Below are 27,673 nucleotides of genomic sequence, written 5' to 3'. Positions count from 1 at the left end.
TCCATGCCTTTACGATGCTAAAACCTCTGTGGATGTGGTATTTATTGTTGCAGTGTTGTGCTGTGATTTATTGTTGCAGTGTTGTGCTGTCGTCTGAAGGTTCACAACACGGTAACGGGCCTGGGTGGGAAACCACCCAGTAGCTCTGAATATGCCCTCTTGAGCTGTGTTGAAGAAAAGTAGGCTATAAACGCAATGCAATACCAGTGCTTTCCCAAAGGTAATATTTTGTTGGTGGTCTGCTTTGGTTTCCTGCAGTTTAAGCAACAACCGGCTGTCTCTGAAGAGCACTTTCTGCCTACTGAATTCAATGAGCCTTTGTCCAAATATAGTGAAGCTTGAAGCCAGGTAAGGATGAGTTTCATCAAGGTGTGATGCTCATCTTTGAATTGCAGTTTTAGTGGTGAGATGGCTTTGAGAGAGGACTAGGTCTCACTAAAGGGACTGCTGGGTGGGTGGGTCTTTTCTAATAAGGTAAAAAGTCTGGGAAATTCAAAGCAGAAGGACCAGTCCAGACGACTGGGTGGGAAAACACACTCAGCCACCTACTGGAGAGGAGAGAGCTTTGGACCTTTAGTTCAGTCTGTCCCAGGAGTGCCCCGAGGAAGCCGCGGGCTGAGAGCTGCTGGGGAAATGGGAAGGCTGCAGCCTGTAAGGATCAAGTCAGCTAGAAGCATTGGGGAATTTTATTTTTCTCTGCTGATTGCTTGAAATCTGTGTTGCCTAAGCTAATAAAAATTCCCTCTTATAATCGTTCTTATTGCATACCCTTGTTGTTTAAGTGTGCTATTCTTTGTTTTGGGTTTGGCTTAGTCGCACACCTCTGCTGCTCAGCCCCTTTTGGGAGGGTTGTGCCACTTTACCCCCCACCCAGGAACCTTATATGAAGAGTGGGTTTTCCCACCTTGAAATAAAGTGGATGATGGCAGCCTACTTTGAATCCCTTATTGTCAAGGATTCAGCCCCAATAAGCTCCCCGCACCTCCTCCTCTGGCTTGGGCGGAGTCGTGACAGCAGTACTCTTGTTTTTTCTTCATGCATGATGTGTTTGAAGCAAGTATTAAAAGGGGGTGACATGTTGCAGTGGGCAGGGAGTAACAGCTTCCCTCATCTCACTCCATTATTGAGCTCTACTCCCTTCCCATCCCTTATATCCCTTATAGAAATCGAATAAATGAATATCAGAGTTTCTTAACCTTGGCCCCCCCAGATGTTGTCAGACTACAACTCCCATCATCCTCAGTCACAAAGGCCATGTCTGGGGATGATGGGAGTTGTAGTCCAACAACATTGGGGGGGCCAAGGTTAAGAGACCCTGCCTTATAGGATTTGTGTTGGCAAGGGAAATTCTGCCAATACAGGACTTGGGACATTTTGGGCATAAGGGCACAACATTTGTTTTATACAAATGCATTCCTTCCCTCCAAAGAATCCTGGGGGACCTAGTGTGGTAAGGATGCAGAGACCCCTTAGCTTTCCCACAGGGGTATCGTTCCCTGGCTCCAAGGGAAGAAAGAATGGACCCGGGTCAGATGTAATGGGGAATCAAAGTTACCTGCTGCATGGATGCAACTCCCCTCCCTTTCCCTCCTCAACTCCATCATGGGGCCGTGACATCAACATCGTGGTTTCTTAAGCCATGGTTTTATGGCGTGTGCAAAGCGAAGAACTGTGGTTTAATTATGACTTGCAATATGTGAAACCAAGATGAGGGCTGCATGTTGTTGGACAACAACTGCTGTCATCCCCAGCCATAGTGGCCTGTTCTCCTGATTGCACGCTTTCCAACTTCTTTTTGGCCATTGGCTTTATCTCAGTTATGCAGTTAAACCAGGTATGATGTTATATAAGTCTTTCTCTACTTTCTTTAGCCTTAACTCTCAAACTGCAATCTTGACTCTTGTGGGCAATGAAGTTGGTGATGGCCTGCACCCCAGGTATTGTACTTAGATAAAAATGTACTTTTCTTACCCGCAGTTTGTGGCAGCATTTCAAATCATTGCTGAGATCTGAGAGTTTAAAAAAAATAAAATTCCAGGAGAAATGAATGTTTCCTTTGGGGCCGAGTAAGACAGATGATGTTGCATCTGTCTTCACCCACAGTAATGGAGCTGAGGTCTTACCAGTGCTGATGTCAGGTGATAGAACTTAGAATGGATTGGTCTTTTTGTGCTGTAATGTCATGCCAGATCTTGCTCACGTTGCTTCTCCTCACTAGTGGTGCTTCATTCACAAACATGCACCTTTGTTTCTCCCCCCACCCCACTCCCCCATTGCTTAATGTTTTTCATTTATCTTTGCTTCAGGAGTAGAGCTTTTAATGATGAGCAGTTCAGCAGTGACCAAAAACAGACACCAAAGACATCAAGGAAAATATGGTACATTAACATTAGCCATGTCTGTTTAGAGCCTGTTCCTCTTAGAAGTTCTTTAATCACTACTTTAATCACTTGGGGGGTTGGATGGAGAAGAAGTTTGATGCCTAGAGCAGTGGTTTCCAACAATGTTGTGGGTGGGGCTGATGAGAGTCCAGCAATATCTTTAGACCCAAGGTTGGGAACCCCTGGCCCAGAGGGCTTTATGGATACGAGGAGGGGAGGTAGAAGAAGGACATACGGAAACAAATAACTGTGATTGCCCATTGAAACCCACTAATTCCTTTGAAGGACTATTGGAATGAATTGAATTGAGAAGGACCATTCAAATGAATGAAACTCATGGGAACTGGCTAGTTGTACATTGGCCTTTTGGGGACCATCTGCAAACAGCCAAACCAAAAATAGTTTCAAAATAAAAGCATACACAATAATATCATTTGTTGTAGTATGTCCTGATAGGAGTCCACACATTTGGGCTTGCCTAGGTCCCCAGATGTTCGTTGTTGATGAGTCCAATGGTTGCTTGAGTTTTGCTAAAGATTTCCTACCAAATATATTTTTTCATACTGTCTGAAACATGGCGGAAACATGACGGAAACATGGTTTAGACACATCTAGAGAGTGATTTTCCTTCTGTTCTAGCCTGATAGGAAATAAATTCCATGGTGAAGATCTGAGGAACATGTGCTTGGAATTGAGAAGATGCAGTTGGGTATCTGAGTTAGAGTAAGTCAAATCCGCCCCCCCACCACCTGTTCTCTTACAATTTACTGTCCCAACTTTGTGAATGTTGACATGCATGTACAAAGGCTAATTATCCCAGGGAACATTTGCACAGATCCACATGATTGCAATAAATACCTTAGGTGAGCTAAAATGGGCTTTCCTGAATCTCAGCTACAATTCACAGAAAGTTACTTCCCAGATTTCTAAAGCCAAATCAGTTGTTATATAGGTGCACCTTGTTATTCGTGGATTCCATATCTTCAGATTCGCTTATCCGCAGTCAGGAAAGAGACACCTGATCACGGCATACATGGTGCGGGGGGTGGGGCATGGAACTATGTTGACCTCACGTATCTGCGGGGATACCGAGCTAATGGACATCGATATTAGAACATAATCTGTTGTTTTTCCATTATAGCTTGTCGGATAATTCTCTAGGGGACCAAGGTGTATTGAAGGTGGCGGAACTCCTCCCAGATCTGAAAATGTTGTGTTCTTTAAAGTAAGTAAAGCTCTGCCCCATAAGTTTTATGACATCTTTTATAAATAACCCATGGAGATGTCCTTGACACCAGCAACCAGAGGAAGACTTCATGGTAAATGAACCAATGCTCTGTTCTCTTGGATATGGTTGAACTTTGTTTGGGCTGTATCACATGGACCACGGGTGGGGGTCACCTGGCTGAATGTTTCTCAATATTAGAATCAATCCCTGTAACTAGAAAACTACCAGACAGCAGGCCAAGCTTAAACCTTTTCCTCGATAAGCCAGTTTTCAATGTGAAGGCAATTTTGTTTTGGTATGGATGAATGATCAGCCCTGTGAGCTCCCCTTGTAGTCTGAAGTGGTGCAGTCAGAACACAGATTTACCATCTAAGTCAGTGGTTCTCGACCTTGGGTTCCCAGAGGTTGTTGGGCGACAACTGCCATCATCCTCAGCCACAAAAGGAAGAGATACAAGGTGAAGAACCCCGTGATCTATGTGACAGCTATGATGCTAAGTGCATATGCAAAATGTTCATAGCGATTTCACCTCTGTGTTAACTCCTATGAAATGGCACTTTGGGGCAGCTTCAAGCAATTTCTCAGAACCTAATCAACTGCATTTTTGTGCAGTACTGAATGGTAATTGTGTTGCTGATCATGAGGGCATGGTTTCTTTCTTTGCTTCTAGACTGAATCATAATCACATAACCCTGAATGGTGTCTTTGGCTTGGGGAAATTCTTCTCTGCCCTGGAACAGATGACCTCGATGCATTTAGGGTAAGTTCAAGAGCCAGTTCATCAGGTCTTGTCAGTGCAGTCTGAAAAGCCCCCAATGTATGGCTTCCCCCCTCTAAATTATAACAGAACTTCTACATCTGCTCACAGTTTTACTCAATGCTTCCTCTTTCTCATTACAGTTTGGGAAGTACCCAGTCAGTGCACTTAATCTTTGGGGAAAGAATCAGGTAAAGGTCCTGTTGATGCATCTGCACTATTGTGCATTTGTCCTCCTAGCAATAAGGATAGCAAGAGTGCCCCCAGCTAGGGATGTGCACGGAACCGGAGGAAGGCGGCTCGAAGGTGGGGGGGATACCTTTAAGGTGTGGGAGGGTGCTCTTACCCCTCCCGCCTCATTTCCCCTGCCAGCGCTACATTTCAAAAGGGTCCAGCGGGGCAGCAGCGTACCTCCCTGCCGCCCCGTTGCCTCGTTGGACCGGAAGTGACAGGAAGTACCTGATGTGCACGTGAGCAAGTGCGACATGCCCGTGCCCGACGTGCACATGTGTGTCGGGTACTCCCTGTCACTTCCGGTCCAATGAGGCAACGGGGAGGCAGGGAGGTACGCTGCTGCCCCAACATACCCTTTTGAAGTGTAGCGCCAGTGGGGGAAACGCGGTGGGAGGGGTAAGAGCACCCTCCCCTGCCCTTAAAGGTATCCAACCCCACCTTTGAACCAGCCAAATTGCCAGTCGTTAGAACCTGTTTAGGGGCCCGTAAAAGGGGCTCCGAATGAGTTCATGCACATCTCTACCCCAGCTCTGTGTCCTTGTCTACCCCCCTCCCCAGTTCTCTCAGAACCACTCTCATAATAACGACATTATTTCCCCCTACCCTATCCCTACGACTGATTTGTCAGTTATTTATTGATTGCATTTATTAGATACTTGTTGTGACTTAGCGTGCTACTTTCTGCAGGTTAAGGTAGAATAGCTGACTGCTGAGCAGTTGTGAGAGAAGCCCTGCCCTCCTTGCTCCTTTGTGGAACTTTGTGCTTAAGATGCTTATAGACTTATATAATCTGTGCTAGTATCTTATCTGTCTATCTATCTATCTTTCTGTCTTTCTATCTATCTATCTATCTATCTATCTATCTATCTATCTATCTATCTATCTATCTATCTATCAAACTTCTGTACTGCCCAAACTTTTGTCCCTGGGTGGTTAACATAAAACAAAACACACATAAAAAGTTAAAACAATTTCAGCAATTTAAAATCAACCGTAAAATTAAAACAGACAATTTTAAAAACCTAACCTGGTGGATTTTGTTTCCTTCTCTCAAGTCGCAGCCTGGCCAGTGAGGACCAAGGGAAGCTCTTGGATCATCTACATCCCTCCAAACATGGACGCTACTTTTGGTCAGCTGTTTTCTGTCTGTTTAAGACTCTCAGAAGGGTTGTAAATAAAAATGCAGGTCTACATAAATGGTTGTGTCACAAAAACCATAGCCTGGTGGCACCTTAAAAGACTGATGGGTGGAGAACTGGGTGGAGAGCCAGTTTTGTGGTAAAGGTGAAGTTGTGCCATCGAGTCGGTGTCGACTCCTGGCGGCCACAGAGCCATGTGGTTTTCTTTGGGAGAATACAGGAGGGGTATACCTTTCAGCATCAGGGAATGTTGAATCTGAGATAGTGCCTTTCAGCATTTGGGAAACATACCATCAGGGATTCGAACCAGAAACCTCTTGCCTCCTAGGCAAGTTACTTCCCCCTTGCAGTAGTAAGCATGGATTGTCCCCTGTGCTAAACAGGGTTTGCATTTGGATGGGGACTACATGTGAACACCATCCACTAGAAATATTCCCCTTAGGGGATATGGCTGTAGCTCAGAGATGCAGAAGGCCCTAGGTTCAGTCCTCGGCATCCCTAGCTAGGGCTGGGGTAGACCCTTGTCTGAAGCCCTGGAGACCTTCCGCGGCCAGTCAGTGTAGACAGTACTGGACTAGATGGGCCCATGGTCTGGCTTAGTATTAGACAGCTTCCTATAATCCTGTGAACAAGAGATTTGCTGTGGCATATGCTTTCATAAGAAGCGATCTGAATATCATCAGAATTAACCAGATTGAAGGAGCAAAGGTGTTTTTTAAAAAATTATTATCGTTTGGGTACGGAATGAGCTCTGTGTTTCAGTCTCGAGGACTGCATGATGGGCGCAGGAGATGTGGACCAACTCTTTAAGATTCTGACCCTGAGTTCCGGGTTGGCAGAGATCAAGTAAGGAAAAGTGCGAGTCTGTGTGTGTACTTACTCATACTTGTTTGAAGCCAGTGGAAAGGAGCCTGAGGCTTAATTCACATGACCAAATGAGTGCAATAAGATTGAAACTCCCTATAGATGTCCAGTGTTTTAATATAAAGCCCCCCCTTCCTCTCTGCGGCACTTTAGGTAACTTCTCCTTCAGGCAAAAAGAATAATGCAAGTGAACATGGTAGAAGCTTGGAATAGCATCTTGAAATGCAGAGGTTCTCAGACTTGAGTCCCCAGATGTTGAAGTGCATCTACCATCATCCCCAACTAGAATGGGCCTTTGGCCACTGCAGCTGGGGATGATGGGAATTGAAGTCCAGCAACATGTGGAGATCCAAATTCTATTTGAATCTCTTCTGCTTTGAAACGATTTCTGTATGTGCTATACTAGAAGCTATTTAACCAAATTAGTATTTTTACAGAAGTGTTTTCTCTCAATTTCGCATACACTTTAAATATTCTTAGTACGGTGCCCCCGTGAGCGAACCCATATAGTGGTGTACTCTCTGGATTGGAGTCCAACACACTACAATTTTCTGATATAGCTTAAGGCTAGTCTGAATACTAGGGTGTGAGACGTCACTCAACTAAAGGCGCTAGCCCTGTTCAGCATTCAGAGAGAATGCTGTCAAACACACTTACAAGGCTGGAAGTGGGTCGGATGTCCTGCCCCCATTCTGTCACTCACTCTCCGGACCCGCTCTTCACGCTTAGAGCAGCACATGAATGAAGAGCCAAACACTATGCATAAGTGCTCCTGGTCCCGTGATCAGGAGTCTGGGACACCCCAGTCTCCCAATCACGGAAATGGAGGCAATCACACTTACCGTGTTCAACTTGTCATTCATGTGCTGCTCTAAGCATGAAGAGCAAGTGACGGACTGGGGGCGGAGAGTGGGGCTGTAGCTCAGTGGTAGAGCATCTGCTTGGCATGCAGAAGGTCCCAGGTTCAATCCTTGGCATCTCCAAGTGGGGGTGTGCACAAACCTTGAATACTCAGACCAGGCATGTTTAGTTTGAGGAGAGGAGAGCTGGTCTTGTGGCAGCAAGCATGACTTGTCCCCATAGCTAAGCAGGGTCTGCCCTGGTTGCATATGAATGCGAGACTTGATGTGTGAGCACTGCAAGATATTCCCCTCAGGCGATAAAGCCGCTCTGGGAAGAGTAGAAGGTTTCAAGTTCCCTCCCTGGCTTCTCTAAGATAGGGCTGAGAGAGATTCCTGCCTGCAACCTTGGAGAAGCCGCTGCCAGTCTGTGAAGACAATACTGAACTAGATAGACCAATGGTCTGACTCAGTATATGGCAGCTTCCTATGTTCCTATGACATCCAACCCACTTCTAGCTTTATAAGTGTACAGGAGGATTTTTGGTATTTGCTGGGGTTCTGTTCTCAGCTAGTAGCATGGATACCGAAATGGCAAATACCAAGGCATTGAGGCAGTGGAAATCTGGGGGTTAGGTTCCGAAGGGCAGGGAAATGGCAAAAAACTGGCAAAAAATCCCATGAAAAAAGTCAAATAAAGTACCCTTCCATGCTTCTTGGGTCCCCAGTATTCCAGCAATGCCCCCTCCAATGTCTCTACTCTGCCATTTTTGGGTGGAAAATCACAATTTTAAAGCAGTCTTTCCTTGAAAATGAGCCACAAAATGTCTTCAGTGTTCAAAATGGTCGCTAGAAATTATCTCTGAGGTCACACCTGGTCCGTGGATTTAACATTCCCCCCACCATTTTTCCCTCACATATACTGAGGTCAGGTGCCGATTACTTGACCACAGATACACTAAATTGTGTATGCTGGATCCGCAAGTAATGAGGTCCTCCTATATTCAGCATTCTCTCTAGTTATTGAGTCTGCTCACAAAAAATTGACTTCAAAGAACATGCAAGTCTGTGGATCTGTGCCCAGTCAGATACTTCAGTGAATGAACTCATTCAGTGTACCCTGCTAAAAAAAACCCCCATAACCACTTACACCATGCCCCTGCTGTGAGTTATTTTAACAGCTTTATTTATGAACGTCCCAGGTATTTCCCTGCCATGTACATGGCTGTGATACATTCTTTTCTCCCAATGTGTTTCCATCCTGGCTGCACAGTTTATCTCGGAGCTTGCTGGATGATCAAGGCGTTGAACGACTCCTGAAGTTCCTGCCCCATCTAGACAGTCTGAAGCTCTTGGGGTGAGTGTTGGGCATCCATCTCACCAGGGATGTGAAAGACCCCTTCCTGAACCTTTGGAGAGCAGACCAGGGTTAAACTACACCTTACTTTAATTCAGGGGTTCAAAATGGGGTCCCCAGATGTTGTTGGCCTACAACTCCCATTGTCCGTACCTACAATGGCCAAAGTCTACCATAACTAGCCACTGATCCTTTGCCTGCTCTAGTTCATTGCCTGTTTTTGTTGAAGTCTGCCCAGCATTTTGATGTTTCTGCTTCCTCCCCACCGTGTCCCGCTCCCTGCAGCATCAGGAGTAGCACATTTTCAGCACATTGTGTTTGCCTGCTGGCCAACTCCTTCAACCTGTGCAAGCGAATCTGTGATGTAGAAGTCAGGTAAGAGGCTGAAGGCCTATAACCTTGATTGACCCCAATTGGGGTGGTCCCAGACACATCATGACATGAAGAGCCCGTGTCTCCATCTACGTCCCGCTTGGCCTTAAATCATCCCTACTTTGTGCCTCTCCTCACTTTTTCCACAAGAGGCAAAGAAACAGCGACTCTATTGACTAGCTGTTCTGGATGAAGGCACCCCATCGCATTTATCTTAGCATGGTGCTTGCTTTGCTTGCCCAGTACACAACAGCTGCCCTTAATGTTTGTGGAGGACTCATCTTTTCTACCCCAGAGGGAAAGTATACCTTGCTTTACATATTCATGGTAATGCCTGATAGCATCTCATGGGGATCCTGGGGGTCTTTATTCTGGATGCAGAATGTGATGGATGTACAATGTTTCTTGACCCATGCCCAGCTGGAATTAGCATGGAATAGGTTGGTTCTGACCATTGAAAACAGGGTAGTTCAAGCTTCCTACTCAGTTTCAGAAGTTTTGCACACTCCCAATTTTCAATGGTGTGTGAGCAAACTAGGTAAGTGGAGGGCAGAGTGATCATATGTGAGCCTCGAGATGGGAAGTATGGCAGCATCCTACCCACTCTCGTGCCTAGCATTTTAACACAGTAGGAGGAAAGGCCATGCAGCCCATCTCCTATATGATCACTCCCCCACCTCCTCCTACCTAGTTGTTTTTTCACACATGATTGAAAGTCGAGAGTGCTCACAGTTCCTGAAGCTGGGTAGGATGCTTGTCCTACCCAGTTTATGATAATCAGGACTACCTTAATGACTCCAACTTTGTAAGTATTAAAGTGATGGTCTTTCCTTGTCTGTAGATCAAGCAAAAATGCTTCTCTGCATTTTGTGGAAAGTCACGAAAGTCAGGAAATATCCTGCAGGTATGTGCAAACCAAGTAATCCTTTATTTATTTTTATATACAATCACCCCTCGCCATCTGCTAGCGTTTCATTCTGGCAAATTCGTGGTTGGCAAGGCATTAATGTCTGTGGGGAACAAGGGGTTAGGGGAACCACGGCCACAAAAAGACCTAACAATAAATGGGGGGAAAAGAAGCTTTAAAATCCTGTAATATCGCCAAGAGTCACCAAGAAGAATGAGCCGATCGAACCTCTGAACCCCCTCCAAAATAACTAAAAAACCTCACCAAACATGGATACTCAGGTTGCAGTTGGCAAGACCGGTCACAAATTTCTATTTGCATATACTCAAAACCACAGTTGGTAAAACCATGCTTGGCAAGGGATGACTGTATAATTATGCTTCTGTCAAATGTGCTGAATCCTTAACCTGAGTGACGTCAGTGTTATATGCTGGCATTTTCTGTGAGGGATCTGGGGGTCTCAAACAACCTAGTATTGTGGTCTTTGATTACTGAATCCCTCAACAGTCCTTGAGGAAATATACTATATGAGAACATCACGTGCGTTTTTCTCCCCGTTTTTGAAGAGATCTGAACCCCATTCAAATATTATGTTGTATGAATGCACAGATGTCTGTGCACAGGTACATGTTTTCGTGTAAATGACTGTATCTGTGATCATGGTAAAACTGAACCTGGCTATGGACCCCTCAAATGCAGGGTACAGATAGGAAGTACTGCTGTGCCTGTGTTCAACATGACATGTGAATCACTAAACCTGTGTACACTGTACACTCGTGTGAGTGTTGAACATAATGTGTGAATGGGGCCCTGCTTTTACCTCTCTCCTTTCTTGTTTATCTACCCTCAAACAGGCTGACAGACTGTGGCATAGGCCAGGGTGATATCCAAGACCTTTGTATTGCTCTTGAGAAGTGTGACCGTCTAGCAGAACTGGAGTAAGTGGAATCTCTCTTCCTCTCATATCCTCAAAAACCTGTATTGGGATGAGAAGGGATTATATCTGAAAAGTTGAAATGGTGCCCCCTTATGCTGCATCCCTGGCAGTATCTCCAAGTAGGGCGGGAGAGACCGCTGCCAGTCACTGTAGACAATACTGAGTATAATTCAGCTTCGTCTGTTCCTGACATAATGTATGGTACATCCTTTAGCAAAAACAACTTATCTTGGGGAGAATATCCCTTCCTTGAAGCTAATGATGGAGATACTTAGCACCAAGGTCTCTGTACATCTTACATTCAAATATAAAATGTCTGAGATGTTCAGTGGTGGACTGAACACTGCAAAAGCAGATTCTGTTTCTTCTAGGGATACCCTTAATTCAGCCCCCTTATTCTGCAGAAGGAACAGCCGCCTTGCACTCAATAAAGGGATGTGTGTCAGGAGAGCATCAAAGACGACACAAGAGATTCACTCTTGGCACATTTATTTATTGTATTTAGTTCCCCTTTTTATTTGTGTGTGCCAACCGGATACCAAGCCTCTCCCCACGAGCAGTGTGGAGAGCCTCAGAGGGTTCTGCAGGGAGGGAGGGTTTGACCCACTCTCCCTGCAGACAAGCAGGCAGCTCGCCCTGGGCAGCCGGATCCATCCATCACGGAGCCAGTTGGGGCGGCGGGAATTGGGGGTCGCCCCTGCAAGTCCCAGAATGTCCTGCGCTAGTGTGCAGGGCATTCTGGGGAGCCCCACCACACACACACACAGCTGACACCAAGAGGTTTGTTGCAGCCTCCCGGCCAAGGGTCTCCTCATGAGTTGCCGTGGCACAAAGCTGCAGCACACAATCAAAACAATGGGGTTAGTGGCGCTAACTTCGTTTAAGGGGGGGGGATTAAGTGGGCTTGCCGGCGGGAGCCGTGTGGTTCTGGGTGGCTGCTGTCAAGGCATCTCATGATGGGTTATCCTCGTCACGTGCTCCTGGGCAGGACTATGCAAATTAGCTTGAAAGGAGAGTCTTATATAGCACCGACGGGGATAACCCCGCCCCAGTTCTTCTAGTCCTGCGTTTGCTCCTGGCAGGCTGCACCTTGTTGTCTCCTTCTCAGGCCTGTACTTTCATTCTTCTTCTTCTCACTTTCAATCCCTTTCACAGTTTGTTGTTCCCTTGTCTCTGTGTAACCCCCCCCCCCAAAAGTTCGTGTTCGTCGCCTTTTTGCTAGTCCCTCTGTGTTCCACGCTTCTCCCCCCGCCCTTCCCTCCCCGGTCAGCTTTGCATGGAGAACAGCGCTAGGCGCTTTAGTTCAGGGAAGGGTTGTGAATGTCCTTGTGCCTGCTGGACGCCCATCGGAGCGCTTTCCCAGGCAATTGAGGAAACCGGGCGACCCGCCGCCAATTCCGCCACAGCCAGCAGACTCCAGCTCCTTTGTCCTCCCTGCCCCGGTCTCGGCGAACTTGGTTCAGTCCGAGCAGGCAGCCGGAGAGGTCCTGCGGTCGATCGCCCCCTTGGGAGGCGAGTCCTCAGGCACTACGGAAGGCGCAGAGGGTGAAGATAGACTGAGACGCTTAACACACAGCTCGGCATCCAAACGTGGCGCAGCGCTTGCAGCACCCCTCTTTCACGATCTAAACGAGCGCCTTAGAGTGGGAAGGGTGAGACTGCTCCCGAACCCACCCCCCTCGCAAGCGGAGATACGCGCCCTCACAGAGCGAATCAATATGGCGGCCTCTTTGGCGGACCAACGCGACCTTCAACATGGCGCCGATCAGGAAAGGGCGGGAAGCGTGCTCAACACCTCTACTGCCACCGCATCGAGTTTGGTGAGAGCCACGCAATCGGAAGGTGGGGAGGGATCTCCCCTACCCGAGAATGTCCCTATTCCTACTCAGGTGCCCCAGGAATGGCAGATATGGTTTAAAAACACCATTAATGAGTCTCTTGGCCACTTTAAATCTGCAAAAAAGCGTAAACATTCTAAGCGACGTAGGCATCTTTCCACCTCCTCCTCTGAGCAATCCTCTGCTTCTTCCTCCCCCCCCCCCGGAAGGCCAAATCAAAGAAAAAACATTTAAGGAAGTCTAAAAAATCTCATAAGTTCTCCAAGACCATTTCCGTTCACTCCTCTGAAATATCTGGGGCGGACTCCGCTGATCCTTCTGCCACAGTCATCCGCCCTGTGAGAGATAGGGGGCTTCCTGCTCCATCCCCTCCCTTGGAGGAGGATGCAGATGAAAACCCTGGGGGCCACGAAGGGGGGGGACGGGACTCTGACCGAGATCATGAGCCCGGCAGGGAGGAGGATGATTGGTCTGGTGAAGAGGACCTTGAGCAGTCTCAGGCCTCTCAACGCTTATTCACCCCGGAAGACTTTAACCCCCTCATGACCAAGGTCCTAAAGGCCATTGGTCTCTCGGCTAAATCTCCTACAGACTCTAACCAAAGCAGTAAAGGTGATCTGGTTTTTCCCAAGGCACAACCCCGTGAGTTGCCTCTGCCCATGCCAGCTTATTTTTCCGATGCCATCAAGGCAGAATGGTCCACTCCGAGTGTTCCTAAGAAGGCAGCATCATCCGCAACTAGATTCTACACTTTCCAGCAAGAACCTTCCTTGCTACTCAAGACTCCAACTACCGACGCTCCCATTTCACAACTGAGCAGCGGGTCCTTGGTCCCCAGGGATGGCGAAGGCTTTCTGAAAGATGCGTCTGACAAAAAGGCAGATCTGGCGTTCCGGCGCATCCATGACAATTCCTCTCTGGCTACCCGCTCCTCCGCGGTGGCGTCCATGGCGGCAAGGGCCAGTCTCCTATGGATAAATGATCTACTCGATGAAATACCGCCCGAGTCAGTCCGTCTCAGACAACAACTATTGAAACTTCACGCTCCCAAGCCCTCATAGCCGACACCTCCCTGGATTCCATCTGCTACTTCTCGAGGGCATCAGCAGCATCCGTAGTCGGCAGACGCCATCTATGGCTAAAAGCGTGGCAGGCGGACTCCGCATCTAAAAATAACCTTTCCACCCTTCCTTACGAAGGGGAAAAGTTGTTCGGGGATGCAGCACTAGAAAACATCCTTGTTGAATCAAAGGACAAAAAGAAAGCCATGCCTTCAGCACCAAGGAAGACTGACAAGCCTCCCCTTAGAAGAAATTTCCAGCCCTTTCGTTCTTTCCGCCCCTCTTTCAGGGGCAGAGACCGAGATTTTCGAGGTTCCAGGTCCTCCTGGCCCCGCCAACGTTTCACCGGCAGAAACACCAGCTTCCGCTCCCCCAATTCGCAGGGGAAACAACAGGGAAAATCCCAATTCTGACTCAGCCCCTCCCTGTCTCGGAGGTCGCATATCCAACTTCCTCCCCTCATGGCGCCAGAACATCACAGACGCCTGGGTACTAGACCTACTAGCATCAGGATACAGAATAGAGCTGAGCTCCTCTCCCCGCCCAAGATTTCTACCCACCCCACGCTCCAGCTGTTCTATCAAACATTCAGAAATGGCCCACGCCATTCAGCATCTTCTGGACATCGGAGCGATAGAACCTGTCCCGAAGGGCCAGGAGGGGAGAGGAGTTTACTCCATTCTATTCACGGTACCCAAAAAAGACAGATCCCGCAGGGCTGTTCTAGACCTAAAACACCTCAACGGGTACGTGAAACCACGAAGATTTCGCATGGAGTCTCTTCGCTCCATTTTAGAAGCCCTGCAGCACGGCGACCTTCTCACTTCAATAGACTTGAAGGAGGCTTACCTCCATGTTCCCATTCATCTGGACAGCAGATCCCTCCTTCGATTCAAGTACTCGGGGAAGGACTACCAATACAAGGCACTCCCGTTCGGTCTCTCGTCGGCGCCCAGGACCTTCACCAAGGTACTCGCCCCCGTCCTGGCACTCCTTCGCCTCCAAGGGGTACACATCTTCGGGTACCTCAACGATCTTCTCCTGAAGTCAGCCTCTACAAACGAGGCAAAAAGGGACTTGGAAGAGACTCTAGCGACCCTAGAACTACACGGCTTCTTGATCAACTCAGCCAAGAGCCACCTTGCACCGACCCACAGAATACGTCACCTCGGTGTCATCATAGATACACTGAAGGACAAGATCTTTCTTCCTCAGGACAGGATTCTGGCCATCACTTCAGAATCTCACAGCGCCCTCTCTGCACCGAGATCACCAGTCCTGTCATTGGCCCGCCTCCTGGGTCTCATGGTCTCGACCTTGGAAGCGGTCCCATGGGCAAGGCTACATCTGAGAGGACTACAATGGTTCCTCCTCCGCTTCCAACCGCACATTTCCAGGAAGCGCAACATCTTCGTTACCATTCCCCCACAGACCAGGACCTCCCTGCAATGGTGGACTCGCACCCGGAACCTCTCGGGGGGGGGAAGCGCTTCTTGGAATTCCCGAAGCTCATAGTCACCACAGATGCAAGCAACAGGGGCTGGGGGGCCCACTGTCTTCAACACTCAGTCCAGGGAATATGGGACCAAGAAGAACGATCCCATTCTATAAACTGGCTAGAACTGAGAGCCATTTGGCTCGCTCTCCTCCACCTTCGCCCAATAGTCCAAGGGAAAGACGTTCTCATCAAAACAGACAACACTACGGCCAAGGCACATGTGAACAGACAGGGGGGCACGCGCTCGCGATCCCTCTTTCAAGAGTCAGTGCTGCTCCTATCCTGGGCGGAACAACACCTCAGCTCCCTGTCAGCTCACCACGTCAAAGGAGACTTGAACTCCATAGCTGACTGGTTGAGCAGGGAAGACCTGCTTCCGGGGGAGTGGTCGTTGAACCCTCTAGTCTTCGATCAATTGGCATCCAGGTGGGGTCACCCGCAAGCGGACCTCTTTGCCACCCCTCTCAACGCGAGACTGGAAACATTCATTACCAGGTTCCCCTGTCGGATGGCGTGGGGGACGGACACACTATCCTGCGAATGGCCACAAGGGCTGCTGTACGCCTTCCCGCCGATTCCTCTCCTCGCCAGAGTGCTTCGAAGAATCAGGGCACTGGAGGCAGAAGTGGTATTGGTGGCCCCATTCTGGCCCCGACGTCCATGGTTTCCAGGCCTAGTGTCCATGGCGGTGGACCAGCCATGGCACCTTCCCACGAGACCAGACCTTCTTCTCCAGGGACCGGTTCTACATTCTGACCTAGGCTGGTTTCAACTAGCCGCCTGGAGACTGAGCGGAGCCGCCTACTCGCACAGGGCATCTCGGCAAAGGTAGCCGAGACCATCCTGGCTTCCAGGCGGGAGTCCACGAACCGCATCTATCAATACACGTGGAGAATGTTCCTTCGCTGGCTTCACAGGAACAAAATTCCCTCCAATGACGCATCACTACACCACCTTCTACGTTTCCTTAAAGACGGTCTGGACAAGGGTTGAAACCCAACACGCTACGAAGACAAGCGGCATCCATCTTACCTATGCTGCCGAGGTCCTCTTCTTCTACCTTAAAGGACCATTCCCTCCTAAAATGGTTTCTGAGGGGAGCCACCCTACTGTTCCCTCCTGTCGTGCACCGTTTTCCTTCCTGGAATTTAAATCTTGTTCTTAGAGCACTACAAGAAACTCCTTTCGAACCTATCAGGTCGATTCCACTACGACTACTTTCGATTAAACTGGCCTTTCTGGTGGCTCTCACCTCAGCCAGAAGAGTCTCCGAGCTCAGGGCGCTGTCAGTACACAAAGCTTACTGCGTGTTTTCTGAAGACTCTGTTCGTCTAATCCCAGATCCCTTCGTCCTGCCCAAGGTCGTGTCTCCTTTCCACCTATCTCAGGATGTCTTCCTTCCATCGTTTTGCCCGCATCCCGTACACCCGCGGGAAAAGCTCTGGCATACACTGGACGTCCGTCGCTGCCTGAAACGCTACATCAAGAGGACGGCTTCCTTCCGCAGAACAGACACTATGTTTGTTAAGAATATCTACCCACGTCCATGGGTGAGGCCGTTTCCTCCCGAACTATAGCCAGGTGGATCAGGGCGTGCATAGTTCTGGCTTATGGAACCCTGAAGATCCCTCCTCCCTCTAATATCTGGGCACACTCCACCAGGTCCGCTGCAGCCTCGGCCGCCTTTGCCACTAATGCTTCTGTTCAGGAAATTTGCAAGGCGGCGGTTTGGAAGAGTCCCTCTACCTTCATAAAACACTATAGGCTAGACAGCTATGCAGCCGCCCAGGCGGCTTTTGGGAGGAGAGCCCTTCAGAGGGTCCTTCCCCAAGATTAGAGCAGCTGCATTCGTTTCCCTCCCTGGGACAGAGTTCGTTCTGCTTTGGTATGTCCCATCATGAGATGCCTTGACAGCAGCCACCCAGAACGGAGCATTGGTTATTCACCGTGAGGGCTTCTTCTGGGTGCTGCTGTCAAGGCATCTCAGCCCGCCCTCGTGGCTTGCTGCTCTCTTCTTGCAGTGGGGACCCTCTGACGGGGAGGATGGGTTAGCTAACCTTTCGGTCAGTCCGCCTCCCGCTGAATGTTATCTGCTTATTTTCCTAGTGTACAATTATTTTTTCTACCTAACCTTTCTGTTCCATCACTTGGCCTAGAAGAACTGGGGCGGGGTTATCCCCGTCGGTGCTATATAAGACTCTCCTTTCAAGCTAATTTGCATAGTCCTGCCCAGGAGCACGTGACGAGGATAACCCATCATGAGATGCCTTGACAGCAGCACCCAGAAGAAGCCCTCACGGTGAGTAACCAATGCTCCGTTCCCACCAGTTCACATGTGCGGTGGGAACGGGACTGGGCTTCCTTAGCCTGGTTTCTACTGAGCATGTGAATAGCCTCACCGTCTGAACTGGCCTTTTGAGTATTTCTGATTCATTTCTCTGCCTGCCATTTGGTAGCTGACACCCTGACGTTAGCTTCAGATATCATATATTCACTAGTATTTTTAAGCCCGTTATGATAACGGGCGCTAGCTTTCTATCCCGTCTTTTCTGTCTCTCTCTCTCTTTTTCTGTCTCTTTTTTTCCCCCTTGTCCCCTCTCTCTTTTTGGTTTTTGTTGTTGTTGTTGTTGTCTCTGTTTTTGTTCTTCCTTATTTTGCTTTTACTTTTGGGGTGTGTGTGTGTGTGGATGAATAATGGCCAAAATGGCCCATGAGAAGGTGGCCGCCCCCGCCTATCGCCCTCCCGCGCACCCAGCTGCCGGAGCCCACCTTACCCGCTCCAGCCCGAAGGAGAAGAGAGGAACTCGGGAACAGAGTTACTCTCTGTGTTAAGCTGCTGCCCATACTGTCGCAATGGACGCAATAGGCGTCCTTTGCGTCCATAGCGGCAGTTTGAGCAGTGACTTAGCACAGAGAGGAGCTCTGCTCGTGAGCTCCTCTCTTTTCCCTCGGGCTGGAGCGGGTAAGGTGGTCTTCGGCAGCTGGGTGGGCGGGAGGGCAATAGGCGGGGGCGGCGACCTTCTCATGGGCCATTTTGGCCCTTAATCTTTTTTGGGGAGGAGCGGGGAAGGTGATTTTGGGCAGCTGGGAGGGCGGGTGAGCAGGCGGCGGCAGCGGCTGTGAGCGGGTGGGGGCCTCGTTGGCGGCTTCGCCGCCACCTCGCCCAGCTTCCCTGTCCCCCGTCTCGGTCTTCCCCCGCCACCATTGCCCTCGCCTTTTTCAGGGCGGCCGCTTCTGGTTGCCTCGGCCTCCTCTCACTGTGCCGCAGCTCATGGCCGAGGCGGCCACTTTCCCCCACTGCCACACACCGGCTAATGGCCGCCCATGGCTGTGGGACACTGGTGTCTGCGGTCCTGTGTCCCTTGGGCTCAATGGCCACCCGTGGCTGTGGGACACTGGTGTCTGAGGTCCTGTGTCCCTTGGGCTCTTCTGGGCCTGCGCTTCGCGCAGGCCCAGAACAGCCCAGGGAGGCAGGGACGCAGATCCCCAACGTTCCAAAGCCACGGCCACTCACTTAGCCTTTTATTATATAGGATTCCTAATGTCCACGGCTGGAAGATCTTGGTGAACGGAATGCTTGATTAACGTCTACCAGGCGAAAAACTTCGGAACTTCTAGAAGTACACCCTAATTCCATATTAATGGGATATATTGCTGCTATTTGTAGGCAACTCTAGCAGAGTTTCCTTTGTTTCCTTTTCAGTCTTTCTGGGAACCATCTTGGCAATGAAGGACTGAAGTGCCTCTTAGAACATTTGCCCAGGATCAGAGCTTCCTGCCTCATGAAGTAAGTGGATGAAATCCGCGCTGGAGGAGGCAGCCGGCCATCTATGGGGTTTGGGTTGCACATGCCCCAAACTTCCGTGCATTCAAAACCTGACTGAGCCCCACCCACCCACCCCCACACTGTGGCTGCCATCTTTCAATTCCCCCCCCCCGCCCAATCTATCTGCATCTTCAGGGAGCCAAAGATTGCAAATTCGCCCTTCAGTTTTGTCCTGGCTTTAAGTCAAATGGAAGGCACTTGGCTTTGGGAAATATGTTGCCTGCACACATTTCTTCAGACTTCAGCCTCCTCCTCCGGGTTTCTAGATCTTTAGTCTGAATGAGGGGGAGTGGATGTACTTGACTCTAGGAATGTGCACAGAACCAGGCGGGGGTTGCTGCTTTACGTGTCGGGGAGGGTGCACTTACCCCTCCCTCTTCTCCCACCGGCACTCCGTTTTTCTAAAGTTCATCGAGGTGAAAGCGTACCTCCCTGCGGCCCCATTACCCCATTTACCAGATACAACCGAAAGTATCCGATGCACCTGCTTTAGAAAAAATGAGCCCCGGTGCGGAAAAAGCAGAGGGAGGGAATAAGTGCACCCTCCCCCACTCTTAAAGCAGCACACACACACCCATTGAACCGGCGGAAACGGCTGCCTTTCGAACTGGCTTGGAGGCCCATAAAGGGCCTCCAAACCAGTTCCGTGCACATCCCTACTTGACTCTACAGTACATGCACAGGAAGCCAAAAGACTTCTGAATTATGTTTATCCTAAGCCACGATTTATGCTTTTGTGTGTGTTTTTTAATGTTTCTTATGAATGTTTTGAGGGTTTTTTGGATTGTGTTTTACATAAGAACTTGAGAAGAGCTCTGCTGGATCGGGCACAAGGCCTATCTAGTCCAGCATCCTTTTTCACATAGTTGCCCACCCGATCCCTCTGGGAAGCCTGCAGGCAAGAGACAAAGGCATGCCTTCTCTCCTGCTGTTGCTCCCCTGCAAATGCTATTCAGAGGCATCTCGCCTCTGAGGCTGGAGGTGGCCTGTAGCCCTCTTAGGCTTACTCCTGTAGCCCTTTAATGCTTGTTTATGTTTTTATGGGCTTTAAAAAAGTTTTTATTATATTTATTCTGTTGGTTTTTTGACCTCATGTGGAAGGCACCTTGTATCTTGCTCGTCAATAGACTGTAATAATAAACTCTGTTCTATTCTATGTGCATGGAAATCTATGGCCATGGACACACACACGACAGTCAGTAACAGCCCCAACTCACAGACACTTGACCAGAAGGCATAAGACAGCTGGACATAGCTCTGTATCAGACAGATTGGGGAGCTTCCCCAAGTGTGGTCCTTTTGGGGAAGCACCTTTTGCACAAATTGCAGAGGTGTGTGAGGTGACATTATTTATTTATTTTGATTTGATTTGATTTAAACTGGCAGGGGGAAATCCTGCGGTTTTGTGATTGGTGATCATGTGCATTAACTGAAACAGTAGAAGGTTCCTAAGCAATAATTAAAGCACAGCATATCATGTTAAAAGCCACAGTCCACAACACTGTGTTTTAATGTGCAGAATCGACCACAACGGAATCTCACAGGAGGGAATTCTCCACCTTGTTAACGCCCTTGCCAGGTGCCACAATGTAGCTGAAGTCCATGCCAGGTACAACCACTTGTAACTTGACCCTTCCCCACCACCACTGATATATGCCCCTCACCCACCATGATTTTGCTTAGAGCCGATTTGGCTGTGAAAAAGAAGGCAGGCTTGCAGAAACCAACTTGACGGGGCTGGGTTTTTAGGGAGGAGAAGTTGGTTTCCCCTTGTCTTGTTCCTGATCTTCCAGGCAAGAGACTGCCAGCAAGGCTGCAAGTCAGAGGGCGAAGCAGTAAAACAGGAACAGGTCAAAGGAATATTATGGCCTTCTACTGAGTCAGACTCTTGGTCTAGTCCAGCTCTGTATTTTCTGCACTGACTAGCAGCAGCTCTCCCAGCTAGGAGTCTCTCCCAGCTGTTCCTGAAGATGCTGCCAGGGATTGAACCTGGGACCAATGGTCTGACTCAGTATAAGGCAGTTCCCTATGTTGTTTTTTCAACTTGGGTTTTTGCCAATGGAAACTTTAAAGTCTAGATTCTAGGCATGAATTTGAGACATCAACTCCTGACAGATGCTCTGAAATGGTGCCATATTGTTAAAATGTTTTTCATTTTTGGTGGCTTATTCTGGTTATGTTTAACTAAAAAAGAAGAAGTGGGGGTGGGTGGGAGGGAAGGAAAGTCAAACAAAGAATACTTATTCCAGGCATTTCATTGCTGAATAAATGGCCTTTCCAAGAGATGTTTCCATGCTGGTGTTCTCTAATGCAAGATGTCCTCTTTTTAGCTTGAGCCCTCAGGAGATTTTGCTTATCATATTAGGGAGAGAAGATCAGTCTCAAAAGATCTTGAGGTAAATATATCAGTATTCTTCTGTTCCTCCTTTGAATAGCCTGGGCCATGGGCAGCACTGAGGGGAGTGGGATGAAATGAGGGGCAGAAGAGGTAAAGTACATTTCATGTGATAAGTTTTCTGAAAGAAAAAACAGAAGCGCCATGGGTTAACCCCATGAATGCATGGTGATATGAGAGTTCTTTAGAACTCTCTTCCCCTTCAGATTCGTTTAGCCCCTTCCTTACTGATTTTCAGATCTCTGTTTAAGACTTTTCTTTTTCACCAGGCTTTTGCCCTGTAGTTTACCTATTTGTTTTTTCTTTTTTGTTAGTTATTTTAGTTCTTAATTTCGAATGTAATATGAATCTCTCTGCTCATTGCTGTCATTTGCTGCCGTAGGAATATAGGAAGCTGCCTTATACCGAGTCAGACCCTTGGTCCATCTAGCTCAGCATTGTCTACACAGACAGGCATCAGTTTCTTCAAAGTTGTAGGCGTCTCTCTCAGCCCTATCTGGAGATGCCAGGGAGGGAATCTGAGCCCTTCTGCATGCAAGCAGGCAGATGCTCTTCCCAGAATGGCCCCATCCCCTAAGGGGAGCATCTTACAGTACTCACGCATGTCTCCCATTTGAATGCAAACCAGGGTGAAGCCTGCTTAGCAAAGGGGACAATTCATGCTTGCTTCCACAGAACCTAAAGCCACGTCATCTTAAAAGGATGGAGGATTGCCATCCAGTCCCTGCCTACCTATCCTCTGTTTCCTGCTTTGTTTCAGGCTAGCGGAATGCGGCTTCCGGGCAGAGCATCTGTTGCAGCTGTCTGCTGGGCTGGGAACATGCCTTGCCTTAAGCACTTTCATGTGAGTCCACCACTTCTGCTGAGATTGCTTTCCGGGCAGGCAGGCAAAGTCTCTGCTCTGGTGACTTAGGCACTGTCTCATAAAACCCTCTCACAAGATTATCCTCATTGCTCTTAGATCAACTAACAACGGCATGGCGCTCAGAGATGCAGAGGACCTGTGCAGAGCCCTGAGGAGACCTACAGGCATGCTGAGAATCAGGTAGGGAGTTCTTCTGGTCTCCCACTCAGTTTGAATCGTCAGAGACTGCACAGAGATTCAGCTCTGCCTCTGGTGACTAGTTCTTTTTTAGGATTTAACTAACATACTGCACACCTGACTGCTGCTGTCCCATATCTTCCCAATCCAAACTATTAAAGAAGCGTGGGACATTGTGCCTGTTTTAAAACAGCAGCCCTGGCTGTCGATATGTTTCCGGGTGAAATACAAAGTGCTGGTTATTACCTTTAAAGCTCTGAATGGCTTGGGTCTGGGTTACCGTAGAGAGTTCCGTCTTCGGTATGATCACCATCACTCGTTGAGGTCATCTGGAGAGTTTAGTCTCCACTTACCACTGGTATATCTGGTGGAGACTCAGAAACGGGCCTTCTCTGTAGCTGCTCCTGGCCTGTGGAATTCACTCCCGGCAGATATCCACAGTTTAGGCTCGCTGTCGGCCCTGAAGAGAGCCCTAAAAACTTACTTGTTTGGCCAGGCCTTCTAAGGCTTGTAAAGTGTTGTTGTTTTATAAAAGTATTTTAATTGGTTTTTAATGGTTTTTATATTGTTTTTAGCACTGTGTTTTTAATTGTGTGTTTTTATGTGTTTTTAAAAGTTGTCATACGCCGCCCAGAACCTCTGGATGGGGCAGTTTATAAATGTAATAAATAATTATCTATCTATCTGTCTATCTATCTATCTATCTATCTATCTATCTATCTATCTATCTATCTATCAATCACCTTTCTATACTGCCCCATCTAAAATCTCTGGGCAGTTTACAAATTAAAAGACAACCATTAAAACCTTAAATCATATTAAACAAATTAAACGAACTACTATCAGCAAAACTTTAAAGCATTATAAACTAAATGCCTGATCAAATAGGTGCATTTTCAAAAGTCAGTTAAAAACAGCCAGAGATGCCTAGGTTCTGATTTCATCTGGGAGTGCTAATGAAACGCTAGAGAAGGCCCGGGTTTGGTCGCCACCAAACGAGCCGGTGGCAACCACAACCAGACCTCCCCCGATTATCTTAATAGGTGGCGGGATTCATGAAGAAGGAGGCACTCTCTTAAAAACCCTGGACCCAGGCCTTTCACAGCTCGATGTCACTGCATTCAACATTTCCCCTCCCCTTCCAAGCCACAGCCGGGAGCAGAGGGAGCAGAGACAGGGACGCACTACACGCAGTGGCCCACATGATGCACAAAGCTGCATCAGTGCTCCCAATCCGCCAGTGCTGCTGTGCACATGGAAGCCAGCCCCGGCAGTGTTTCACAAAAACACAGATGCACAACTACTTAAAACTGCATGCCTGCACTTGTGCAGGGCTGCTTACTTTGGAAACAGTGCAAGTTCTGCTGTGCGGGGGCAGGCACGCCATTCAAAATAGCGGCACAATTGTGCTCTTGTGCAACACTGTCAGGACGGATGCTGTGTTGGGATGAACAGGCACAGTAGGTGCAGAGAGGCAGTGTGGTCCAGTGAATAGGGGATTTGACCTGTAGACCAGAGCTCAGATATCCACTGAGAGCCAGGTTCCACGTGATGGACATACATGGGCCGGGGGGGCGGGGAAAGGGGGCCTGCAGCCAGCATAAGGCTTCATATTTGCATCCGAGACCAAGTTGAGGAGGAGCCTATTGAAGCCTCACCTGTGGGAATGCTCCAAGTGGAATACAAGAAGTCTCTGCTTTGCATTACAGCATAGAAGAGCCGTGGGTGAAAGACCAGAGTATCAGCGCTCTGCAGAAGTTGGCTGCCGAAGTCCAGGGAAACCTTACAAAAATCACGTAACTAGAGTTTGGGTGTCTGATGCCTTCTTAAGTTGCTGTCTTGAAAGTTAAATGTGTGATTGGCAGAAAAGGTCTAGAATAATGCATGACAACCTATTTACACACTCCCTACCGCGGGCAGGGAAGGCTGGGTTTCACCTACCTTCCCCCTAGACGATCTGCTGCTAAACCTTCGGTGCACCGCTGCACACCCAGATGGCCTCCATGTATGCAATGGAGGATACCGCCGTGCAACGGGCACTCTAGGCGCCCAACTCTGTGTGTGCTTGGGCTGCTTGCAGCCGATCTCTTCCTTCTGCACCCCTAGACGGTTCCGTATGCATTGCATCATTGCCCTTGTGGCTCAGGGGATATAGAGTCAGTTGTTCATGTTATCCTGTATTGTCAGTTTTATAGCGATGCTCGTAGTCAGTTCATTGCTCCTCTCTTAAAGAATCATCCTGGCCCTACGGATCAATTTTACTTGGACTTCTTGCGGTCAGATTTTAATGTGGCCAAGTTTTGTTTTGTTGCATCCCAACTTCGTAGAGTTTGTATTAGCAACTTGAGTGTTTTGTAAATTATAAGTGTATTATTTTAAATGTTAAGCTGGTCTAAGGACCGTGATAAACTTACTACTTGCAGCCGATCTCAGCGCCAGGGTTAAGGGTGTGCTCGCGCCCTTAACCTCGGCTAAAGGCTGGGTCAGGTGGGCGGGCAGCGCCAGGATCCACACAGATCCTGGTGCTTCACATGCAAAGCCTAACCCAGGCTGGGCTGCCCTAGCCTGGGTTAGGGTGTGCGTGTGAATCCCCTTTCTCCTTTTTAACCCCAAATATGTTCCATATTCCATTCCATATGGCACTCCATATTTCGCTCCTTCTACAGATTTCTGTCTACATCCATGCCTTTCTCCGAGTGCCACTTTCACAGATTTTGTAGTTCTTACATGGAATGGAAAGCACTTCTGTGTAGCCGTTAACGTGAAAGTTGCACGTCCATCATAAATCATGAGAAACCTGTGCATGGCTCTTTCTTTGCATGGAAGTGTAGGAGCCTTAGATCAGTGAACTCTAGGGTTAGAACCATAGGAGGTGGCCTTCTGCTGAGTCAGCTCCTTGCTCCATCTAGCTCAGTCTTGTCTGCGCTGACTGGCAGTGTCACTCCAGGGTTTCAGGCAGGAGTCTCTCCCAGCCCTGTCTGAAGATGCTGCCATGGACTGAACCTGAGACCTTCTCCATGGAAGTCTGCACATGCTCTACCACTGAGCTGCAGCCCCATCCCCTAAGGGGAATATCTTACCACAGACAGAGCTCACGTGCAGCCACCCATCCAAATTCAAACCAGGGCAGATTCTGCTTAGCAACGGGGACAATTCATGCATGCTACCGCAAGACTTTCTTTGTATTTATTATTATTATCTTGTTTACACAGTCAGACAGGTGTTATTGACTGGTTTGTTTTATCCAGACATCGAGTCCTTATTTTTATTATTATTATTACTACTACTACTACTACTACTACTACTACATTTTATATCCCGCTCTTCCTCCAAGGAGCCCAGAGCGGTGTACTACATACTTGAGTTTCTCCTCACAACAACCCTGTGAAGTAGGTTAGGCTGAGAGAGAAGTGACTGGCCCAGAGTCACCCAGCAAGTCTCATGGCTGAATGGGGATTTGAACTCGGGTCTCCCTGGTCCTAGTCCAGCACTCTAACCACTACTTTTACGCATGTATTTTTAAATCTTTTTAGTTAGATCTCCTGTTTTTATTTTTTAGCTTAATATTTTAATTGTATAATTTTTACAGTATTGTGTTAATTTTTCTAGGTGAACTGTCTTGGGATTGTTTTAATGAAAGGCGGTATACAAATTTAACAATTAAAAACAACAATAAATACTGGCTCTCCCTCCAGGGTTACCAGGTTGCAGTCCAGATATTTAACGCTCTGCCTTTATGGTGAAGGAACACTGTGAAGGAACTGTGAACACTGTGAGGAACTGTGAACACTGTGAAGGAACACTACAGCCATAACCCCTCCCACCATTTCCCCCCTGTGGTCCTTTCAACCTCCCCCACCTGAAGTCTTGTTCACAATAATAAGGAAGAAAGAACCAGGGATGGGGAGGGTTTGATGAGCAGAAGAAGTCACAGCAGCTGCTTCATTGGGGAGTGTAAAAGTGTAGCATCTACTTGGCTTTTCCAGAAAAATCCCTCGCTGCCTGTCTGGAAATGGTTTTGTCATACCCGATTATCTTCCCAAGTATGTCTGGACTTGCATACTTTTTGTGCCAGGGAGACAAATTTAGCTAACTATAGCTTTTTTCGCTTTTAATTATACAATCATTATATTGTATTCTCTAGTTGTGTATGTAGTTATTTGCTTTGTTTTCTACAATAAAATATATTGTACAAAATATAATTTTTAAACTGAAACTAGCTTTGAAGCTTCACCCGTTTTCTGTAAAAGCCTTTTTCTTGCCACTATCTTAGATGACTTGAGGAGTTCTCATGAGAAATGCATTAAAGGTTTTAGGCAGACCTCATGTGAAATGGAGCTAAATCCAACGTCTATGGCACATAGATCGGAGGAGTGCATTACTTCTGTCTTCAACTTTTCTGGAACAGTATTATACTGTGCAGGTCAAAATAACTCCAGCCTCTATCATTTTCATTGCCTTTTGCCTAGGATAAGAAGAGATGGAGCTCTCTTTGGAGTGGAGCAGGAATTTCCTTGTCAAGCGGAGTCTGTGGTTAGCAGGTGAGGGGGGTCATTGAGCTCTTGTTGGTGCCTGCAGAGGCTCCGCAAGAGAAGAAATAACACCACTCCATTGCAGATCGGTGAATGCTTAAAGACCAGGCTGCATTATTGTGACTATTCTCAAGAGCGACAAAGTCTTTCCAACTTACAATTACGATATGTTTTAATGTAGTGGCTGACATCCAGACTCTCCAAGTATTTGCACGGACAAATTGTACAGGGGCAAGGCTTTTGCCTTAGCTTGTTGTGCTAAGTTGAAGTGTGTGTTCCACTTTTGTGTTGTGCCAGTATAGGGGTTCCCAGCTTCCCAGCAGGGGGTCCTAGTACCCCTAGGCAGTCTTGAACAGCTCCCAGCAGGTACTCAGAGCCTTCCTGCCTCCCCTAACTATTTGTTCCCCCTCTGAGGATCACCGGCTCAAATCTGACATGTCCTCACTCAGTGATGTGTTCATTGCAC

At 48.1% G+C, this 27,673-nt stretch overlaps 1 protein-coding gene and 1 non-coding gene across 8 annotated transcripts in view; both read left to right on the top strand.

The window, feature by feature from the left end:
* The window catches only part of NLRC5 (NLR family CARD domain containing 5), a 90,713-nt gene that overhangs the window by 42,566 nt on the left and 20,474 nt on the right, over positions 1-27,673 (top strand). For 5 of the 7 annotated variants that reach the window (XM_053270407.1, XM_053270408.1, XM_053270411.1 and 2 more), the window contains 20 exons: positions 259-348; positions 1,872-1,937; positions 2,307-2,378; positions 3,021-3,104; positions 3,523-3,606; positions 4,280-4,369; positions 4,510-4,557; positions 5,656-5,730; positions 6,502-6,585; positions 8,716-8,799; positions 9,085-9,174; positions 10,013-10,075; positions 10,933-11,016; positions 19,116-19,199; positions 20,758-20,847; positions 21,569-21,634; positions 22,394-22,477; positions 22,595-22,678; positions 24,385-24,471; positions 27,145-27,216. In XM_053270407.1, coding sequence (XP_053126382.1) covers positions 259-348; positions 1,872-1,937; positions 2,307-2,378; positions 3,021-3,104; positions 3,523-3,606; positions 4,280-4,369; positions 4,510-4,557; positions 5,656-5,730; positions 6,502-6,585; positions 8,716-8,799; positions 9,085-9,174; positions 10,013-10,075; positions 10,933-11,016; positions 19,116-19,199; positions 20,758-20,847; positions 21,569-21,634; positions 22,394-22,477; positions 22,595-22,678; positions 24,385-24,471; positions 27,145-27,216 — 1,581 coding nt within the window. The remainder of the gene's footprint in view (positions 1-258; positions 349-1,871; positions 1,938-2,306; positions 2,379-3,020; positions 3,105-3,522; positions 3,607-4,279; positions 4,370-4,509; positions 4,558-5,655; positions 5,731-6,501; positions 6,586-8,715; positions 8,800-9,084; positions 9,175-10,012; positions 10,076-10,932; positions 11,017-19,115; positions 19,200-20,757; positions 20,848-21,568; positions 21,635-22,393; positions 22,478-22,594; positions 22,679-24,384; positions 24,472-27,144; positions 27,217-27,673) is intronic. The other 2 variants (XM_053270413.1, XM_053270410.1) reach the window with 2 other exon arrangements.
* Positions 7,515-7,586, top strand: TRNAA-GGC (transfer RNA alanine (anticodon GGC)). The gene has a single exon. It is a non-coding gene; the product is annotated as a tRNA-Ala (tRNA).

This window comes from Hemicordylus capensis, chromosome 9, assembly GCF_027244095.1.
Source record: "Hemicordylus capensis ecotype Gifberg chromosome 9, rHemCap1.1.pri, whole genome shotgun sequence".
Taxonomy (NCBI): domain Eukaryota; kingdom Metazoa; phylum Chordata; class Lepidosauria; order Squamata; family Cordylidae; genus Hemicordylus; species Hemicordylus capensis.
This window is presented reverse-complemented; position numbering and strand designations above follow the sequence as displayed.